Genomic DNA, 23,537 nt, shown 5'->3' on the forward strand with positions numbered 1-23,537 from the left:
TTTTGATGCAAACCCCATCAAACACTCGGAACTACCGTTGCTCTGCGATAAACACACACGCACATGGCACGGTACAGAAAAAAACATGAACGCGTCTTACATTTCATACACTCTTAGTACATTACATGGACGCAACAAGTATGTTCGAGCTTGGCCAAGAATTACTTAATTTTCCTGTTGTTACCAAGCTACCAGCAATTTATCAATGGCTGAAAACAGTAAAAAACAAAAGAATTTGAACACTGTTTTAGTCAATATCTCAAAACCGACTGACTCTTTCCCCTTTTGATTATGTCACAAATATGTTTCATTATCTTAAACAGTATGGTTATAGGCAGTTACACTTTTTTGAATTTCAGTCTTTTCCATAATTCCAAGTACATTCCATCATGCACTCATTACTCTTGACTTCCAACCATGTTATATATAATGTATATTTGATTAGGTGAGAAGCTGGCAGCGGGAAGACAAATCTAGCGCCCTCATACAAATACCGGTAGCGCTTCTCACTGGAGAGGCACCCGTAAGTGCCTTGTCGATTTCCCCCTCATCAGCAGGGTGCCTTTATTTTGCTTGCTTATAGTGTACATCAAGATGCAACATATCAAAGAAAAATCAGGGTAAAAGATCAAAGGATATTGTAAAATAAAGCAACATTTTCGCTTTACATCCGGGTGTACGTCGGAACGAAATTTTGTTCTAATTCGTCTCACAGAAGTACCTTCTGTCTTTTAAAACGTTTCATACTATGGAACCAACCAATACACAAGCATTCTTGTTTTGCGATGCACTCAGGCTTCCTACAGCTATTTCTTACCAAGTAATATGTGCAAAACATTGGGCTATTCCAGTTGAAATCCACACTACCCCTGTGGAAGATTTTGGAAATATCTGCTACAGGGGGAGTATCAATTTCAAATGGAATGAGCACATTAGGTAGATCCATTTGAATTTCATACACCCTCTGAGAAAGATTCAACCTGAATCTTCCCCTGAGGGAGAGGGAGTTTCAAATGGAGATGCTAATGTGTTCATTCCATTTGAAATTCATACTCCCCCTGTGGAAGATATTTCCAAAATCTTCCACAGGGGTAGTGAAATTTGAAGAGCCCATTGAATGACTCGGTGCAGATCAAATCTTTGATTGAAGCTTTGATCTTATTGGTGTATCATATATTTTGTTTTTTGTGTGCATAACAAGACCCTTATGCAATATGTCTGCAGATCTATTACCCTAATTGATCAAGTTCACTTTCAGGATTTGAAACCTGGCAGAAACTCATTCTCATACTAACTATTAAACTAGACAAACAGATAATATTGTACAATAAGTGATTGAAACTTTGCTCATAGTATAATTGTGCCATGTTCCCTTCAAACCAAGAACATGTCAAATTTTGTTAGAGGGCATGCTTTATGAGATTTTGATATAGAAGTTGAGATGAGACAGTGACACCAAATTTGTATTTGTTCCACATATGTGTACATCCATATCAAAATGATGCACTTGTCGTCTGCGTCACGTGTCTTGTTTCACATAATAGCTTGGAATAAATACCAGACCCATCTCCATATCATCCCAAGTCACATGGTTTAGGTATACAGAGAACATTCCTTAACCATGTGACTTGGGGATGATTTGAAGTGACCTCCACTTCGGAGATGAGTCTGGTATTTATTCCTAGCTATTATGTGAAACAAGACACATGTAGCAGCCGACAAGTGTATCGGTTTCATATGGATGCACACATATACTTTTGATAATCAAAACCCAACATTAGCCTAATCCAGTCAAGTTTGGTCACTTACATGTATAAGGCCAAATCTGGCTTTGTTATATAGGGATGCTATGGAAAATGCAGAGGTGGCAGGGACATCATTTCATTACAAAATTGCTGCTTGCTACTTCAATAACTCTCATAATTTTATTTCAGATTATTTTAACATTTAGCAATACCGGACCTGTTCATCATTTTTCTGTTTTCATCAATTATTTTGTTTTTTCGTTTTAGATTTTCAGTTTAATTACAAAACATATTACTGAAGAAACTTTGCATCACTTTTGTTTTGAGCCGGACATTTATATTTTGAAAAGACAAGCCTTCACTGATGAACTATTTATAATACATACCTATTATTTTTGTCTCTCTCTCTTGCTGTTTAAAGCTTATTTTAAATACATCGTTGCCCACGGGATGCAAAACCATTGTAAGTAACATATTTGGCGAAATTAAAGATTTTGAAGAATTTTGACAAGTAGGCACATCAAAGCACATTTGTTTTAAGTAATAAACCAAATTTCATATTGTATGTGCATGTATATTTACTGGTTTTGCAAGACTATCCTATATACAGTGCTCTTGCAAAGCTGTATTGTGATTTTTACAAGAATATCTTATGTGCATTTTAGAACGAAGCAAGCATAAGATCCATATTTAATCTACACATGGCTGTAATTGTCTAAAACTGCAATGCCAGTACCAAAATTAACTTATAGGCAAAATAAATTAAAAAACAAAATGTTGTATGCATGCGGTGCTAAACCTGGTTTTGCAAGAGTATCCTATGTGCACGTACATTAATTTACCTTCCACTCAAAAAAAATTTGACTTCAGCTTTAAAAAAAAACCTGTTCTTAAGATATATGTATAATTGCCATCTATTTTTCTTAATTAAAAAGTACTTAAGTTGTGTACTTCAAAATCAGCTTAAAATGACCATGCATCTTGTTCAAAATCTGTAAAAAACTTATTTTCGCCAAACATGTGACATATGATGTTCTTGCACTCGCACGACTTTGGGCTATTCCAGTTGAAATCCATACACCCCCTATGGAAGACATCACCTCAATCTCCCCACAAAGGGAGTGTGATTTTCAAATGGGGTTACCTGAATGGGTGACTCCATTTGGAATCTACACCCCCTTTGTGAGAGATTAAGGTAATGTCTTCCATATAAGGAGTGTATGGATTTCAATTGGAATAGTCCAATGCACCTTTTTATTTTTAAATTTTTGGTACATAGAATATTAAACCAACTACAATTCAATCTAGTTCACAAGTGGATACTTGTCATTATAAATATAGTGTTGAAGTGTTCATTTTTTTGTTTATCACAAACTTCTAATACCATACTCAAATTAATTTGTGCCCCCTAATTATAATTACAAACTCCCTCATTACATGAATAACATTATTAATACAAAAGTGTAAGGCAACCAACGGATATATTGCATTATGCATCTAAACTCCTCTTTAAAAGTAATAAACAGGTAGTTGGGTAGGAAAATCCTGATGTGCTTGTGGCCCTTGAACATGTTTAAAACAAAAACTGCCAAGATGTTACTTAGGAGGTTTTGATTTAAACATGTTCAGGGGCTAATAACACAGAGGTACTTTGTGGTAAGCCTGGCTGTTGGATGAATGGGCTAGTCCAGTTGAAATCCACACACTCCTATGGACTACTCGACATTAATTGCCCACACAGGGAGTGTAGCTTTCAAATGGAGTCTCCCATTCAGGTAGCCCCATTTGAAATTCACATTCCCTATGTGGAAGATTAAGTTCATGATTGCAACTGGAGTAGCACATTCCAGGTTTTGTTAACTTACTGTAATGTAGCTCTCAAACATACTGCATGTATCAAACATATTGCAGCCCCCTCTATCTAAGTGGTTATTTGGTTGCATTTAAAAAGAGGTTGCTATTAGTAGCAAGTCTAAAGGTGGCAATATACAAATAATTGTATTTCCCACCCACTCCAGAATGTCAGATGTAAACAGCACTTAATTTTGCTGGATTAAAGAAAATATATTACTCAGTTTTGCATTAAACATAACTTAATCTTCGCTCTCAAGTTTGACTGCTTCACTTGCCAGCTGAAGCTGAAAAATATATGGTTGCTAACCGGTTCAGTGGGCTATTCCATTTGAAATACATCCCCCTATGGAAGACATGACATTAATCTTTCATGCAGGGGTGCAGACTTCAAATAGTCGCTCATTCAGGTAACTCAATTTGATGTACATACTCCCTGTGTGAAAGATTAAGATCATGTCTTCCATAGTGGGCATATGAATATCAATTGGAATAGCCCAATTTGGTTTTAATAGGCATTTATACATCCCTGCTTCTAACAAAGGGTGGTGAGGTATTCTAAAATTCAGCCTTATTTGCCATAGAAGTGATGATGTAACAGGATTAACTACCATAGCAATAGGATAAAACAATTTTTGAATATATCGCCCTGCACTACAAGCGGGTTGCACTCATCACCTGTGTCTGCAATCATACATTCATACAAATACAATACCACTCTTTTCAAAGATACTAATCTGACAGGTGTGATTGATCAGCATGATATGACTATTTCTATAGAATTACGATCCAGGTCTTTATCCCTGTTCTTTGACATCTATGGCTCAATGCAGAGGTACGGCATGAACAAACTAGTGCAGTGCGATATATTCAAAAATTGTTTTGACCTATTGCTATGGTAGTTAATCCTGTTACATCATCACTTCTACGGCGAATAATTATAGTATTGTATATCACAGATGAGCGCAAGTTTAGCTGGTACTGTATACGCCAATATTTTCGCGTACAGATTTTTTTGTGATTTCAAGTATCACTGACAATTTCGTGAGGTGTTAAATTCGTGGTAGTTGGCAACAAATAAAATACATAAGAAATGTCTTCATTTTAACACAGGTTATTATAATCGCGGGCACATATTTATCCCTGAAATTCGTGAGAATAAAACCAATGCAAAAATTTCAACGTATACAGTATACCATTCCTGTCATACAGGAGAAGATATCTTACCCTTCCCAGAATCCTTTGCAACATAATACATTGCTTCATTTCATCAAATGACACTCCCATTACTTTGTACAGATTCCCTTTGTTTTCATTTTGAGAACAGACTGGCTAAATATGGGTCGAGAGTCAAACACATTTTGCAAGAACTGTATGTGCTCTGTTCATTGAGGTACATTTCGTCACTATCGACCCATGTTGCACCAGATAACAAATTGGAACAAAAAATTGAAACGGGTGAAATGCATTATGGGAAGTGTAAGATGTCTTCTCTGGTAGGTGGCGTACCTTATTGTACCAACATAGCCCACAAATGTTGAGATATTTTGTGTTTTTGTTTCATTTTTCAGAAAAATTTCTACAGAACTAAAGGCAATGAAGCGTTTAAAGTTGGCAAGTATCAAGATGCCGTCAAGTATTATTCAGATGCTATAAAAGCAGAGTAAGTTGTTATACTGTATAGAAACAATATACATATTGCCAGCACAGCAGCTGAAGGGAGTATCCCATCATGCATAGCACTGAGATGACAACCCTCACGATTTGGTTGGAAGCCTCCCGAAAAAACAGACATAACTCCCGACCTCACGATTAGTCCTAAAATCCTCCCGATTTTCCATGTTTCTGCTTCCCTGCAATGCAATTTTGATTATCCCAAACTGTGTTTCTGCTGTGTAGTTCTATTATGGTACCGCAAAGCAGCACAGGATACCTCCTTCAGCAGCTGTGATTGCCAGTACAAAAACAGGTCTAAGTGTGGATGGTGTATACATTTAGTAAATCAACATATTTGATGGACAACCTTGGACCTGTTTCATAAACATTTACATACAATCAATATTTCAATTGATTCAATACTGTAAATGGTTATTTTTGCGTACATATTAACAAAAAAATACACACTGTCCGTAAAATGAGTCAAAAAGCCTTCAAATGAGATGAAAACAAAATTTGAAATGCCATTAAGCCTACAAACCTTTAAACATGCACAGACTCGCAGATTGAGAAATGCCACAGACAGTTTGAACTGACACATTTCTAAGCTATTCAGCATGCTAGAGGGAGGGAAGGACTGCCTTAAGGGCAGAGTAATGGGAGAGAACATGGACCTTTTCGAGCTTCATTATTTCTGAATTGTATGTCAAAAGTATATAAAACTATACATTTTTGGAAAGGAAATGAGTCAAGGAATCCCATGGTGACGTCAGATTTGTTCAAAAATCTCAAGTTTTTGAAAAAATCACAAAAATTCACTTTTTTACCCCAATTTTTTTGTGACAACTTCAAAAAAAATCCGTTCAGAGTAAAAAAAAATCAGTTAGCTTTTCATGAAGAAGAGACATGAACTTAGGGAAGGTTTTTTAATTTTTTGAAATTAGTCTCTTTTTTCGAAAAATAAAAAAAAAAAAACATGTGAAAAAAGCCATTTTGTCACTCTGTTAAGCTAAAATTGCACATAATGGTGTATATTTTTGTTTAAAACAAATATTTTGAAAAATGAAAAAACCTTCCCTAGACTTTGATGTACTCTAAAGGATAGTTCATTTAGTTTATCCTTTGCTTGCATATTTTTCGAGTTATCTTGTCACAAAAATCGCGCATAATATTGTCAAAAGTGAACTCTGAGAAATCGACGTTTTAGTAAAAAATGTCAAAATTATGCACAAAACGTCCGTAAATTTTAAAACGGTAAGACTTTCACACTTGTAAAAGATGTATCTGGTGCATGGTCTAAATATGCATCTTTTTGTACCAATGAATCTATAATCTCTGCTTTCAGTGCGCCAAAATTCAAAATAATTAAAAAATCTAAGTGGTATTTTGACTACAAATTTTTGTTTTGTTTACACCACACTTGCCTGCGTTAACAACATACCGAATGAGCCTTGACTGCGTTGGACATACGCGCAGAGAGCGTGGCGTCACTTGACGCGAATCGTGCCAGTAATCACAATATTTCGCATTCAGCGCATTTCTGACTCATTATTTCCGCCAATTTACTAAGCTGTCTTGAGCCATGTGACTTTTTAGAGTTGAAAAGAGTGAAATAAATCAAGCAAAAATACGAATACATATTAGCAAGTTGTATTTTATCAGTTTCAAGTGAAAGAATACATCTTAGTGTTGATAAATATCAAAAAATCTCAAATTCGGTCGTGGACGAATGTGTCTTCCATTACTCTGGCCTTAAATTGTGGTTGCGTACCCATGCTTGTACATGGGGTGCCCAAAGTGACCCTGAACGGGACAACAATGGTGAAAATGAAGGCCACCGCGGCTTATTTATGGCTTATCTACAACTTTCCATTGGCATTAAACAAGTCTCGTCTGCAGAGTGCAACACTATCGTAATTGCAGTAGAATGTAATAGCTGCCTTTTGTAAAACACCTATTGTTTGCAGCACAGTCCCCTCATCATGTTCATTGTAAAGTGTTGATGTTCTGTATACTTTACTGATGGCCATTAAGCTAACCTGTAGTTGAGGGTTTTTTTTTCTAGTGTTATTGATCGAAACTAAGTTACATTTATTGAAATATTGCAACTGACAGCTATTGCATCTACTGACGATAGTGTTGCACTCTGCCGACGGTCCGTTTCCATTAGACTTGGCCTTGGTGCACCTCAATTATAAAGCATTCTTCGGTATACAGTGGCCGTTGTGCCTTTTGCTCACTGGCTTTGAAAATGGGTGCCCTTGGAAAAACTAATTTGTCAAGGATGGGGAAAATGACCCCATGTGGGACATAAGGATGATGAATATACCCAATGTCTACTGGACTCTTTTCACCGCAGTGCAGATACAATTAACATGTGGATTTTCCTTAAAAAGCTTTACAGCAAACTTGCTTTCCTATTATGTTATGCGACCAAACTAAGTTGTGATGTCGATCAAAATCAAAATTTTTCAATTTCATTGCATGAGGCATTATCAGAACTTTATTTTGCTGAAAACCCCATCATAATTAAACTTACAGTTCCAGAGATATTGCCATTTTAGTGTTGCTCAGAACAATAAAAATACAAAGGAAGTTGATACTATTATTGATAATATCTCGGAATCAATATTCCTTACTTCCGTCTCTTTTTGCTTGATCATATCACATTTGTGACCCGATCCAGTCCACTCAGGTAAAAGTCATATGTTTTCAAAATTGAGTTATAGTTAGGTTTATATGAAGTAAAAAAAATTCTCTTTCTATCAGTCCAATCCCAATGTTTTAACCTGATTTGGTTGCGCAGTTACAACATTTTTACACATTCATAGTCTACCTACGACTAATATATTAAACCCTAACCTATTTCTGGCTATATCTCAGTCTTGTATTTGCCGATATTAGCCCGAGTGGTCTAAATCGGGTCACATATGTCCTTTCTTATGCCCTTTCCTATAAGCCCTTCCTGTTTTATCTGAAAACTGCATGTGTGCTTTTAGTAAACACGATGAATTGCAGAGCACACGCCCAAAATCCTGCGTAGGGGTGAACACATAGGAATCGCAATTATTTGTATTTGCTGGACAGTGTCAATAGATTGCAAATAGCATAAAATTAAAAACACAGGTAGAGGTTTAAGTCTGCAATCAGCAGTTTAAGTCATGTTGTAACATTTCCATAAAAATAGATTTGTGTGAGAGGGACTAGGGGTGTATATAGTCTGTCTCATCTGATTTTTGCAGAGTGTGTTAGTACTTTATAATCATGTAAAAAATTTTGACAAAACTTGAGGGCGTCCTCCTACGCAAATGTTGCAATTAAAACTTTTAAGTTGAGACATTTTAGGGGCTTCAACTTTCTCAATACTGCTGTTTTCCTCATTTTTGCCAAATTTTTATCATTTAAAAAATATGAAAAATAATGACAATTTGAATGACATTTTGGAACAAATTTTAACAAATTTGAATTTTGAATGACAATCCTTCACTTTCAGGCAATTCATCAACAATTTTAATTTTGCACTTTCGCTGAGATCACTGAATGAGCCTTTAAGGTCTCGTCTTGCATTCACTCGGTCGGACATCCGGGAGCATTGTCCCCTTCGTCGCCTTTGCACAAGCGCGCCCATGGCAACCAGCTCGAGAAAGGGGAACTGCACATGCGCTGCACATGCGCACACTGGTTTTACAAGGCTATTTCCCCTTTGTGACGTCAGCCCGACCAAGAGAATAGGGGTGTACAAGACAACAAGTCCTTGATTGTAGGACAAAAGAGTCAAATCCATGATTATACTAGGACAATAGGACAAATCATCTAATTATGCTCAGTGCATGCAACCTAATTAAGTTATCAAGGTTTGCTCTGCATAATGAAGATGTTTGCTTTTAAAAGTGTAACAAAGAATAGATGATTAGCTAGAGCTTACTATGGTCTTGATAACATAATTAATCAAATTTGGTTGTTTTTATAAATCAGAAATCAAAAAATCTAATTTCTTTTTTCACTTTTTTCCCCTTCTCTTTTTCAGTTGTTTTAACCACATCTTGTACAGCAACAGAGCTCAAACTAATCTAAATTTGCGCAAATTTCAAGAGGCGTTGTGCGACGCCAGGAGGGCGGTGATACTGAAGCCTGATTGGGAAAAGGTAAGTGACATTGAGGTCAGGGGTCATCTACCCTGTTTCTGAATACTTATGACTAGAGGAGTAGTTTGGTGTGGTTTTCAAAAAAGATATTAGCAAGTTTTTAAATTGGACCCTTGTATAGGCTTATAAACATCTCAAAAAAAGTAACTGACCCCCCTTAAATAATGACTATTATTCAAAAACGGATGATTGTATTACAAATCTGTAAAATGTGTTGGAAGCAGAATTTATGGCTGCACATTTTGACACCTCATTTGTAGCAATTGACTGGATATTGACAGCGCGGCGTACATTTAAATCAATGTAGCCCAAGATTTGAAAGTTGCAGTAAATTCTATTGATATTGCATTCAGTGTAATGGAAGGAAATCTGTGTAATGATATCTGAGTGTTTTTGTATTGTAAAGATTTGTATGTAAGTGCAACTTTCAAATCTGGACCTCACTACATTAAATTGACCGGTGTTTTATTGTTTTCTGGGCTATCGTATCAAATGAGGTGTCAAAATGCGCAGAAATAAATTCTGCTTCAACGCATTTTACAGATTTGCAATACAATAGCCCCTTTTTGAATAATGGCCATTATTTAAGGGGGGTTAGTTACTTTTTTTGAGATGTTTATGACCTGTTCTCCTCATCTTGGATAGAAATTAAATGGCCCTTGAACCAAATATTGTGATGCAATTGGGCTATCCCATTTAAAATCCACACTACACCTGTTGAAGATTTGGGAAATATCTTCCACAGGGGAGTGAATTTCAAATGGAATGAACACATTAGGTAGCTCCATTTGAATTTCATACACCTTCTGATTTTAAAACTGAATCTTCAACAGAGGGAAAGTGAGTTTAAATTGGAATTGGTTAATGTGCTAATTCCATTTGACATTCATACTCCCCGTATTGCATATACTTCCAGAAACTTCCACAGGGGTGTAGCTCATTTCTGTACTTTTTGGGGAAATTGCACTGTAGCACTAACAATAACAAATTCAGAAGAGGTATCTTATTGGCTACTTAGTGTGTGGGCGTAAGTGTTTGCCAGCAAACGAGGACATACACAAGATTTTCACCCTAAACTGCGGACTTCCAACCGAGGACAGTCCTCAGTCTCAAACTGCTGCAGAAGACCTCAAATGCATGCTAAATGCATTTGAGCGCTATTTGCCTTAAACCGAGGACCATACGTGTTAAAACTACAGTCAGCAGTTGATGGATAAAATTCTGTTTCGTATTATACACACAAAAAATCCTCCATTTTAGTCCACGGTTAGGTGACGAAAACACGATACACACGTCCTCGGTTAGATAGCAATACACACTGTCCTCGATTGGCGGCAAACACACACAGGGGGGGTGTGTGGGGGTGTGTGCTTTTGTATGTGCTGATGGGAATGTATGTTTGTGTGAGGGGGGTGTATGCGTGTCTTATATTGTACCAGTGACGGGAATGACGACGACAATATGGATCCAAAGTGTGCATTTGTGACATGCTCTAACAAAATGATCATAAAGTTGACAAAATAAGTTTCAGAGATATTCCAGATTTGAATTCCTTGTTTTATAATCATACCAAACACGTCAGGATGGCTCCTTGCATTGGTCTTCAAAAATCAATACGTCCTCCAGAATTTCTTTGTTTTCTCTTGTATTTTGTCACGTTTAATGGACTGTTTCTTCTAAAGGGCCCAGCGACTTTTTTTGCAGGTCACATTTATTAAAATGAATTGCCGGAAGTTAATATTACTGGAGATGAGCTATTGTGTATTGCATGGTATTCCACTTCACATACCAAGAACTGAAGCAACAAACAACCCACTCACTGTTATACATAGACCCTTTTCCCAGACATCACTGATCAATCACTATTAGCAGCAGCAGATGTGTCACTTGCGAGCACTCTCACAGGATGAAGCAATATATCATGATGACGCATAAACTGGCCTCAAAAAGAAACCTCTTCATAAAAATGAACAAAAATTGTACACAGGATTACTTCAATACTCTACTCTAAACACATGGAAGTAACCAAGCAGTTGTCCAACTGACACAACAGCAAAATGCACTGATATGGAACACCTTCCTGGACCAAAATTCACAGCCCAACATATTTCTTTGACTGGGTTTCAATTATTCGCCTGTACATGAATAATAATTACACACAGGATAACTTCAATACTCTTCTCTAAACACATGTCAATTACCAAGCAGTTGTCCAACTGACACAACAGTAAAATGCACTGACACAGAACAGCTTCCGGGACCACATTCACAGGCGAATAATTGGAACCCAACAAAAGAAATCTGTTGGGATGTGAATTTTGGTCCAGGAAGGGGTTCCATGTCGGTGCATTTTGCTGTTGTGTCATTTGGACAACTGATTGGTTACTGACATGTGTTTAGAGTAGAGTATTGAAGTAAATTTTTGTGAAAAATTATAAGTTTCTTTTTGAGGCCAGTTTAGTTGGTTATGTTATTGTTAACCCCCTGAGCACTACATCTAACATTGCCTCTGATTGGTCAATTACATGATACCTTCACTTTAATCACCAATCAGAATGGAGCTTTGCAAATAATTCACCCCAACTTTTTGTGTGGTGAAATTATTCTAACAATGTTGCTGATTGGTCCAATTGATAATAAAAACCATGGTTTTGCCCCTAGACCCCACGGGCCCATCACCCACCTGTTGAGGCTTGTGCTATGCGCTCGCAGAAAATATCCAAAACAGCAGTTCAAGCTTCACAGAAAGGCTGTGATAAGGCTAAAGAAACAATTTTGTTCGATCTTTGGGATCAATTGTCGATGCTGCTTCGATGCTTGGGATCGATTGTCGATGCTGCTTCAATGCTTGTTATTAATGAACTAACAACTAATTAGTCAGAATTAATGCTAAATTTATATTGATCATTGTCAATACACTAATACACTCTGGGTCTGGACAAGGGCATCCCACCACTAGATCATCTACTGCTCCTCTTCTTCTTAAGGTTCCTTTTTGTAGGACTGAGGCATTCAAGTCATCTTTTTCAACCGCATTGTATCTTTGTGGAATCGGCTTCCTCCTAGTACTAGGTCTTCTTTATCTTTTTCTATTTTTAAAACTAATGCGGTTCTTTTTTAAACTCAAAATTTGATTCAAATTTGAAGCCAACAATACGTGCACATGGTTTTCTTCATGTAGCTGCACTATGTGCAGGTCTACTTAAAGGGGAGGGACTGGGCATGGGCGGCTTATTTTTGGTCTTGAGGTGGGATGGTCTTAGAGGTGATACGCACCTGTTCGTCCCATTCTCTGCACTGGTATTAATTAAGTATTTTAAACATGTATATTATTGTAATCTTTTCAGAATGTATTTTGCTATTTTATATTTAACTGTTATTATGATATTGTGCAATCTCCAGTGTATAGAGTCTAATAAATAAATAAAATAAAATAAAATACAGGCAAAGATTCATATACATGTATTATCATAATTAATAATCATCATTTAATTCATTTCATAAATTTATAAGGATCGACCAAGCATCGATGGTCGATCGAAAGATCGAACTGATTTATTTCTATTGCCTAAGTTAATTTATATTAACTTCTGTATATGAAATTGTACAATGTATGTTGTAAATTGTCACTCAGGGCCCCCTTGGAGATCAGTACCAGTTACTGAAGGGGCTACCCTGGTTAAAGAAAGATTAATTAAATAAATAAATAAATAAATAAGTGTCATTGAAAAGTTGAAATCACTGTGTGAAAAACTGGGACCACCCACCGTTTATTCTCCAGGCACTTGTCCTTGTTTTCTTTACCTTGCCTAATTGAAATAGAATGCCCAATGAATCCCAGCAGACACTCATTAGGAGTTTATTGTTTGATGCACAATATTTGATACAAAAAACAATGACGTCTATAGGAAATTTAGACGTACAACCATGGAGGTATATAAATAAATGGAGAATGATCTAGCCAAGCATCTTTTGTACTACGTTGGTTATGACCAATTATTGTTGAATAGGCAATTTCAGGGGATATTGATTATGCTAAGCTGATTACATTGTTAAGTCTGTTTCACTGGTCATTTATTTCAATGGGGTGCTAAATGCAGTTACTTATAATGTTTATTGGAAAGTGCTCATGTTTCAGAAAATTTAATATCAAAATGTCATTTTCGCCAAAAAATTGCATTGAAATCAGTCTTTTTGAAAAAAATAAACACCCTATCTGTAGGCCTATATCTGTGGTCGTATTGTGACTCCCTACATTTTGGTCATGATTCTTGAAAAATTAAAATTAGGCTATGACCCCTATTTTTCTTTCCAAAAGTTATGACCCCCCGGTATAGGCCTATTTGGAACCCCCTCCAAAGAAAATGATGGCCCCTAATAATATTAATAATCATTTAGGCCTAAATACTGATAATTATTTATTATAAAATGAGAAGTTTAATGATGATGAAAAGATTTTAGCTGAATTCGAAGTACTTCCGGTAAATTTTACTCGCTCTTAACTCAATTGGCCCAAATTGGCCCAACATAATTTTTTTTCACAATCGGAAGGTAAAACGTTTTGCTTTCATTTGCACTATATTTGAACTCCCTCAGACCCCCTTAAAAGCTTAATATATGAACATGAAAACTAAGTATATTTGTCAAGTTACGGCACAACTAGTGTTGAAAACAGTTTCATAACTTGAGAACAGAACATCCAAATTTCATCGGGTTTTCGCACAATCATACATTGAAACTATAAGCTATCAAAACTGGCGACTTTGAACAGCTAATTGACTAGCTGACGTCATTATACAGTCTCTTTTACAAGCCTTCCTCCGGTCAATTCCTATGAGCAAATTTTGGGAGTGACGATCAATGAACCATGGTAGAGTCTCATAACCATCGTGAAGATCAATAGCTTGGCTGAAGTGGCTAGTCATTCAAGTTTGGTGACTCATTGAATAGAGGTAATCGGATAATCTCCACTTAAGAGATTAGAATTCTGGCGATCATTCTCCATTTATTTATATACCTCCATGGTACAACACCCGTCAATAGCAAATGATTTATATGACTGAGGACAGCGTATAAGATTACATTGGGCAGATCCAGTTGAATTCCATACACCCCCTATGGAAGACATTACCTTAATCTCCCAAAATTCTGCACCTTGAAGATGAATTTTTAGCAACATCATAGAGTTATTTTAATTGTATCAAAAAGGTGTAGCAGCCTTAGAAATTAAGTAAAACAGTCAATTTAAGATAGAATGAACTTAAATTTATCAAAAATGGTAAAAATAGATAAGTTGATTTAAATCAGTGATTTAAAAAAATCATTTGATTTAAATTGTGCCAATACTGATGCTTCCATTCTAAAAAATACCCCTCCCATCTTTTTCCCAAAAAGTGACTGAAATGCAGAAAATGTCCATGCTATAGCATTTAAGCATGGTAAGTAAGCTTAAAACTGGGATGTCGTGATTGCAAAATTGTATGGACAAATCTATTGTAACTTAACATTTCCATCCAATTCTTCACTACATTTAAGTCGAATGTTCATCTATTCAACTAAATAAATTGCATTCTTGCATAAAAATGCACTTACAGATCTAATTTGGTAGTATTTTCAGATAATAAGTGGTTCTTGTTTTGTTGCGCTATGTTGAATCTCAACCCAGAAGTCATATTTTGTGAATTTCGAAGTCGTATTTTGCGAGTTTTTCCTTGAAAATTCACTTGTAAACGTCCCCTTTTAGAAATTGCAACGCACCCAGGGTGTTTAATAGAGTAATTACGGTATATATTCTTGGAAAGGAAATGAGTCTAGGAATCCTATATGGTAATGTCTTGTTTAAACAAAATTGTTCAGGTTTTGAAAAAATCACAAAACTACACTTTTTAACTCTGAACTTTTTGTGAAAACATACAAAAAAATCAGTTTGGAGTAGAATTTTTTCAGTTAGCTTTTCACGAAGTAGATGACATGAAATGTAATTTTTGGAAATTTGCTAAATTTGGAAATAAGAAAGCAATTTTGTCACTATCTTCAGCAAAGAATTGCACATAATGGTGTAAATTTTTATTTGAAAAATATTTTTTTTAAATGAGAAAACATTCCCTAGATGTGCTGTAAAAGATCATGCAAAAATTAACAACATAGCAAATGCGACTTTAAATAAATTTTTTAAAAGTGGGGAGGAATATTAAAAAGTTGAATTTTATCAGTTTCAAGTGAAAGAATACTTCTTTCCAAATATTTGGACATGGATGAATGTGTCTCCCCGTATCCTGCCCTAAGGCCACATAATGTACACTTTTTAAAAAATGAATTTGGTTGTTTTTTTGTTCTTTTTTCAAACCTGGTTTTTTGGTATATTTGTAATGTCTTACTGATATTATTTCATAATTTTTGTCAAAAAAATAACAAAATTAAAATTTGACTGAAATCGTAGATAATGGGTTTTTGGAGACGAGCATCAGTTTCACATGTTGTGACCATCAAAGATCAAAAGCGTAGATGCAAAAAGGCTGACGTCGTAAAGAATGGATTTGGTTTCAAGATCAGATGATTAATTTATGGTTACAAAAATGATGAAATATAGCAATTAACAAGATTATGTGTTTGTGATCGGATATTCGATACAAAGCAGCAGTGGGATGACGTAGATTGGTAGGTGTATGTCGTTATCAACTCATTTGTGATGAACAAGAGGAGAATTACCTGTATGGCCATTAATATAAGATGATTTGTTTGTTGTAGTCCACTTGCTGCATACAATTTACTGATGAAAAGAAATTGTGACACAATCTTTTCCACTATCAGACCAAAGTCAGAAATTTGTTGAAATCCCCAAGTTCTTGGCATACTGTAAAAGTGGACATTTTCACGAGATTAATTTTTTGCTCTTTGCCAATTTTGAACTGTTTACCTTTTTTTTAATTTGTGATTCTAAGTTGCCTTACATTGACCTAATAAACACAAAGGAATATATTTGTGCTTTGTTATTTTCGAGGTAGCAGCTTGGAATGCGAAAAGCACCAAAATGAATGTAACGTGAAAATTTCCACTTTTACAGTACTTGGTTTTGAACTTCATACATATGTTTTCTTTTAAAATGCTTTAAAAAATTAATCAAAATATTAGTCATAAGCGTATGTGATGTTCATAACATTGCACGTACATGGCCTTGCAATATTATGAATTTTGCACAAAAATGAGTGAAAAATCATCATTTTTAGGCAATGTTTAGGATATATAAAACATATGTTTCAATTTCTCCTTCATTTTCAGGCTACTTGTTTTTCCCTCAATTTTCATGTGTACTAAAGATAGATCTTCCATGTAATAAACTTACTTCTTACATTCAAATTGTTCTCTTTATACTGACTTCATCAAAATTGGGTTTCACATGTAAACTTTGGTGTCCCCCATTTTCATTTACCATGTGAAATTTCAAATGAATGTATTTTCCATAAAATTTGTTATTTGATTGTTATTTGTTTGTTAAATGTTTAGGCTTTGCATGATTTTGAAAGGAAATAAAATAGATTACAAAAGTGTGAAGAATTAAAAAAATGCATTGGTTTGAAAATTGATGAAGTGCTCTGGTGTCCCCCCAAAATATTTACATTGTGAAACTTCTAATGATTAAAAAAAATATTGAACAAATGTATATATTTCCAAATTAAAGCTGGAGCAGGGTTTGTAACAGTTACTTTATAAAATTTTGTCAAGTTCTTTCAGAATTTGAGAAAATGCGCAAAATGAGCTTGGTGTCCCCTTTGCGTTGTTCACATGGTAAATACAATTTTCGTAAAATAAAATTCAGTTGAAACAACTGGTTCATGGTTTATTTGGGTATCTAGATGAATAAGTGGCATGGTCACATTAAATATAGCAATTCAAATTTTTTGGTGTCCCCTTGGTGTCCCCATTTACACGTGAAACCCCAAATCATAGAAATTCACAATATTTTGCGTAGGTGTGTAGTTATTTTTTGTGTTATAAGTTTCAAAATGTAAAGAGTTTGAAGATATTAGCATCTAAATTGAGCACAAATAAAATAGTTTAAACAGTAAAGACAATTTATGAATTTAGGTCCAAAAAGACCCTGCACAAAAATGCATGTCACAAATTGGACCCCTTAGTTAAAAATGGAATTTGCCGTATCTGACACTATTTAGTGAAGACTAACATGTGGAAATGAAAAACAATTCTATTTCTTATGGAAATGTTGTAACAATTCAGCATTCTGGTTCCTGAAATTATTGCCATAGTGCTGAAAATGAAAAGAAGCGATTCTTTTCGAAGCGATTCTTTTCTATAAATTAATTTATGCCTATATTTTCTATATAATCCTAATTCTATGGCTGACTTCTCTGAACAATTACACTTGATATTTGGATCTAGATTGTTTTCGTAAAGTAGCTATTTTTAATGGTCATTCTGTGTGGAGAGTTTTATAACCACTTAAAAATTCATAAAATGATCTTATCGCATCATTTTTGTCATTATAGTTGTTTGTTAGACTTGCAGCTCTTACTAACCTATTGTTGGCAGATGACCTCTTGATTCCTTTTATCTTTAAATAAATTGCACGATAAAAATAGCCCATTTTGTAAGTAATTGTAGATATTTGACAGAGCGATATTTGACAAAGCGTTATGGGATTTAACATGCAGAAATAATCCCATGAGTGAATTAAAGTGGGACTATTCACACACGTTGCTGAATCCACGTCAGATGTGGTCCTTTTGAATCCAAATTAATTTGGTCTAGTTGAGCACACTGTAGGGAATGTTTATAAATAGTGCAACATTTTATTCAGTAATGATAGCACATTTGTTGTATTTAAAAGCAGAAATACATAAAACATATAATTAAAAGAAGCAACATGGTATCAAAATACATATGGAGCATTGTCTAAAGCATTCCATAATAATTATATATCCATCATGAATTTAGTGGTGATGTCAAGGGGAGGGGCATGGGGAGCATTTGTCCCTCCAATGTATAAAACTTGGGCATTGCCTTCACCCTCACCCCGCTTCCACCCCAGTCAGTAATACCACTATTTTGGGCAAAATATGCCATATTTTAGGCAGATTTTTCCATTTTTGCATCCCCTAAATCTCAATTCCCCCTTCATTGCCACCCCCATTTCCCCACCTCCTTTCTAACCCTCTTGGAAAAAGAAGTAATACTGGTGCAGCCATTGCATGAATTGCACAATACAATTATGGTGCACTAAGTACACATAATGCAGGACATGGATTGGAAGGGTCATATTGGTGTGAATTAATGTAGATCTGCTTTCTTGTGTGGATACCCCCAATGCCATGCTGTGCAGCGGTACAGAAGGTAAACTGTCCTCAAGTTGGTCGGAAGTTGAAAATATTTATCATCAATTTCTATTTTGAAGATGTTTTGTTAGCTTTTAGTTGCCAGTTTTATTTGTTGAACGTTTTTTAAAGGACAATGCTTGCATTGGGAAACAAAGGATTTATGAAACATAATCATTTGACTTTTGACTTTCCCATTTGAATATCCTGTAGCCTGTCCAATAGTAACTAGACTTACGCAATCAAGGGAGCAGCCAGGGAAAATCTCGGGGGGGGGGGGCTGATCCTCCATTGCAGCATGTATAAAATGGGCAACTCATTTGGGTGTACAAGGGTCCTGATGGAGGTATTATTTAGGGTCCCCCACTTGTTGCACCACAGCTAATAGTGATATTTTTGTCATGTGAGGTATCTGGTATCAAGGTAGGTTTTTTATGGCCAAGACTTATTTATTTATTTTATTTATTTATTATGCTTCATCACTGGCTCATATACAATTACAAAGACAAATATATTATACGGTCATGGACAAAAGTTTGGAATATTTTTATTTTTGTATCAAATGCAGTTTTCAATCATATAAGGAACAGGTTAAATGATTGTAAAGCCCACAGTGGTTTGAAATAAAAAGAAGATTTGTGCTTGTCTTTTTACTTGGATCTTGTATTGAATTTTGATATGTCAAACTAGACTATTCGTATTTATGGCCACAACTTTTTGATTCTCACCACTCTCAAAATGCTCAGTTGACGGGAGAGAGAAGAACAAGGTTAAACTGTAGTGCTGGCTTCTGTTTCATCACCTGCATTATTGTTTATACATTGTTCTCACCGATGGCTACTTTGTGAAACAAGACTATTTGTATTTATGGCCACAACTTGTTGATTCCCACCACTCTCAAAACACTCACAATTGACAATAGAAGAAGAAGATGAAACATGTACAGTGCTGGCTTCTGTTTCATCACCATTCGTTATTGTTTATAATATTGTTACCACAGATGGCTACTTTGTGAAACAAGACTATTTGTATTTATGGCCATGACTTGTTGATTCTCACCACTCTCAAAACGCTCACAGTTGACGATAGAAGAAGAAGATGGATGGCTACTTTGTGAAACAAGACTATTTGTATTTATGGCCACGACTTGTTGATTCTCATCACTCTCAAAACGCTCACAGTTGATGGGAGAAAAAGAACAAAATTAAACATGTGTAGTGCTGGCTTCTGTTTCATCACCTGCATTATTGTTTATACATTGTTCTCACCGATGGCTACTTTGTGAAACAAGACTATTTGTATTTATGGCCACGACTTGTTGATTCCCACCACTGTCAAAATGCTCAGTTGATTGGAGAGAGAAGAACAAGCTTAAACATGTGCTTCTGTTTCATCACCTACGTTATCGTTTATACATTGTTCTCTCCGATGGCTACTTTGTGAAACAAGACTATTTGTATTTATGGCCACGACTTGTTGATTCCCATCACTCTCAAAATGCTCACTATGGATGGGAGAGATTGACAAGATTAAACATGTGTAGTGCTTGCTTCTGCTTCATCACTTTCGTTGTCATTTATATATTGTTATCATGGATGGCTACTTCTTTGTTGCTAAGACTTGATGAGTCCCTTCACACTCAAACTCAACAAGCTCAAACTGGGAGAGAGAAAGAGATTAAACACTTGTAGTGCTTGCTTCTATTTCATCGTCTGGCGTTATCATTATCATACATGTATTATATTATTATTATTATGGATGGCTACTTCTTTGTCACAGGCAGAACTGAACCTTTACAGGTGAGTTTGAGATTTTTTCTCATTTTTCTTCAAAAATCCCCTCATAGTTGACCCCCCCAATAATTGATATTATGAGCTGGATTGTGCCCCATGTCCATATGACTTTCTTTACGGTGTTTGCAGTATTGGGGCATTTCCACAATACTGTGTTTATTGCCTAAAACAGAAAATCATGATCTTTGCAAATATTAGTACAGTATTGCATGAAAATTAAAAATGGAAAATTATTTTTCATTTGAATAGTCTTTCTATGTGATATTGATGTAGATTTTGTCTTTTAAAAGTGACATTGATGTAGATTTTATATAGATTTTGAAAAAAAATTGTGAGTTTTCATGTTGATTAAATTACTTCATATTGGGGAGTCATTTTCAAATACGAAACTTACATATTGTTATGAGACTGCGAGTACAAATTTTAAGTTGAGAAGTTCACTAACAGGTTTTAGTTAAATGACTAAAATGTGAAAAATTACAATTTTTATTTTGTATAAAGTATATTCCAAAAGAACGCAACAAATTTCAAAGACGTTTTTCTCATAGGTTGTAAAATTCATTTCACACTTCTTTTTGCATAATTATCATAAAATAGGCTATATCTGAAGTTCAGAATATGTTGTTAAACTGCTTATCCACAACAAAAGCATGTTTAATCAAATCAACAGTTGCCTGAACTTTGATCTTGGCAGAATCCACACCAAAGCAAAATCTAATGGGCTATTCCATTTCAATTCCCCACTACCCCTGTGCCCCCCTGTGGAAGATTTTTGAAATACCTTCCACAGGGGGAATATGAATTCTAAATAGAATGAACATTTTAGCAGCTCCATTTGAAACTCACCCTCCCTCAGTTGAAGATTTATGTTGAATCTTTCTCAGAGGGTGGGTGAATTTCAAATGGAGCCACCTAATGTGCTCATTCCATTTGAAATTCATACTCCCCCTGTGGAAGATATTTCCAAAAATCTTCCACAGGGGGTGTGCGGATTTCAAATGGAATGATAAACTTATTCAACAATAATATTATTATATAGCAAACAATTCTAAGAAACTGAAGCTTCAATAGCAAAATGGCATCAGTTTTGCTACACAAAAACGCTTTGTCCATACTTTCTTTCTTAGCATGGCACCAATTAACTTCTGACATTTAAAAGTGCATGCCGTTAAAAAGAATTTATATTAATAAACTGTATGGAATTTGTATGATTTATTTTCAAACCAGAATTTTTGTAACCTTCAAAGTAAGGCCAAAAAAATAAATTGGTTGGTTGCCCTTCCAAGACAAAAATTTGGAGGGTCGGTTGGTTGATTCTTTTTTTTTTCATGGGCTGTTCCTCCATTTTTTCTACATTTTGAAAAGGCTAGTATTGACAAATGCTTAATCATTTTACAGTTAAATATTATGCGTTTTTAGACTTGAATTGAAATGGAAATACTTCTTGTTTTTAATCAAATATGCAATTAATGAATAAAATGAGTGAATAACAAATTAAAAATGTCCTTGATACTGTCCAAATTTTAGGTTTCTTCTAAAAAAGTGATTGAAAAAAAAACCTAGACTCAAGATTTCCAATTTTTTGGGTCGGTCTCTGAGGGCAACCAAACATTTTTTTTTCTTGGCTTAAGGTGGAGTCTTTTTCAAACGGTAGTAGGCTGATTGAAAGGTTGGTTAAGATTGAATACTTTGCTTGCTGGCCACATAAAATAAAAAGTCCCAAGTTTTGAGATATTTTTTCAAAATTTCAAAAGCTATCTCAAGAACCTCAGAACCAATACTGATATAAAATTGGATCGATTGAGCCCATATTTATTGGTCGAGCTATGAGTTTTAAATTTTACAACTCATAGCAAGACCAATAAATATTGGGCGTAAAGCATCCAATTTTATCATTATTATGTTTTGGATCCAATATTTTCACACACTTCGACTCTTCAAAACATAATAATGTGTTTGATTGTACTCATTTGAATGCATTTTTCATTCTAATTCAAAATATGGTCATGAAAATTTAAAATGATTAAGTTTTATTTATTTTTTTAAACTTGTCATCTGCATTCGAAACCAGTGTGCAGAGAGTTGATGTTTATAAGGTCAAATTTGGATGGGTAATTTTATTCAAATGAGGATCAATCCTCAAGTCAAATTTTTAGTTTTGCATAACAATGGTTTTTTGTAACTCCTATTGTATAGGTTCCAGACTTGCTAAATAAGGCCCATTGAAGTGCCAGTTGTCAAAACAATGGAATATAAATTACAAAATTTGTATTATATCGCAATAAAATTTGTATTACAGAGCAAACTTTTAAAAGTCAAAATTATTTGATATCAGAAGGACATCCCTCATATTCAGAATTCAATTCGATATGTATGATGTGCTCTCATGTCCCACAAAAAAATACTGTGCAAGCGTTGCTATCTGATCCCTTAATGAGTGAAATTACCAATGACTTGACCTGGGAATTTACCATTGGAAGGTATTCCCAGTTTCAGTTCTTGTATCTTAAACATAGTTGATGTTGTTTTGTTTGGCCAACCGCAGCACCATAACTGCTGGTCTCTGTTCTCGTCCACTGAGCCCATTGAAGTGGTGGCGATCCTCGTAACGTTTGGGCTCATTATTGCATGGTGTTGGGTGGAGCTACGAGAGTCATTCAAGAGTAAATCAAAAGAGTGCCGAACCCCGCCTCCATCTGGCCCTCGGATAAGACGGGGGAGGCGTAAGGTAAAGTGGTGTGGCATGCCACTTAGACGTTCTGCACTACATCATTGCTGTGTATCATTGGTCTCAGTCATGCACATCATCATGTTTGCTTCATTTTTTTTTATTACAAAAAGACAAATAACAGTTGAACTTTACACTGCCCCCATGCAGGGATGTATCTACAGTGGGTGGCAGAGCCCACCACTCAGGTTTGCACAATTTTGCACAATTGTATTGAATTAGTCAAGAATTTGTTCCATTTTGGCAAAAAATTGCCAAATATGCAATATTTTCATTAAATGTCGCCCACC

General features: G+C 35.3%; 1 protein-coding gene across 1 annotated transcript in view; it reads left to right on the forward strand.

Moving 5' to 3' along the window:
* LOC140169951 (uncharacterized) overlaps positions 1–23,537 on the forward strand; it is an 89,058-nt gene that overhangs the window by 29,813 nt on the left and 35,708 nt on the right. Inside the window, exons 9-11 of the mRNA XM_072193260.1 lie at positions 446–523; positions 5,168–5,259; positions 9,280–9,397. Coding sequence (XP_072049361.1) covers positions 446–523; positions 5,168–5,259; positions 9,280–9,397 — 288 coding nt within the window. The remainder of the gene's footprint in view (positions 1–445; positions 524–5,167; positions 5,260–9,279; positions 9,398–23,537) is intronic.

This window comes from Amphiura filiformis, chromosome 14, assembly GCF_039555335.1.
Source record: "Amphiura filiformis chromosome 14, Afil_fr2py, whole genome shotgun sequence".
NCBI lineage: Eukaryota > Metazoa > Echinodermata > Ophiuroidea > Amphilepidida > Amphiuridae > Amphiura > Amphiura filiformis.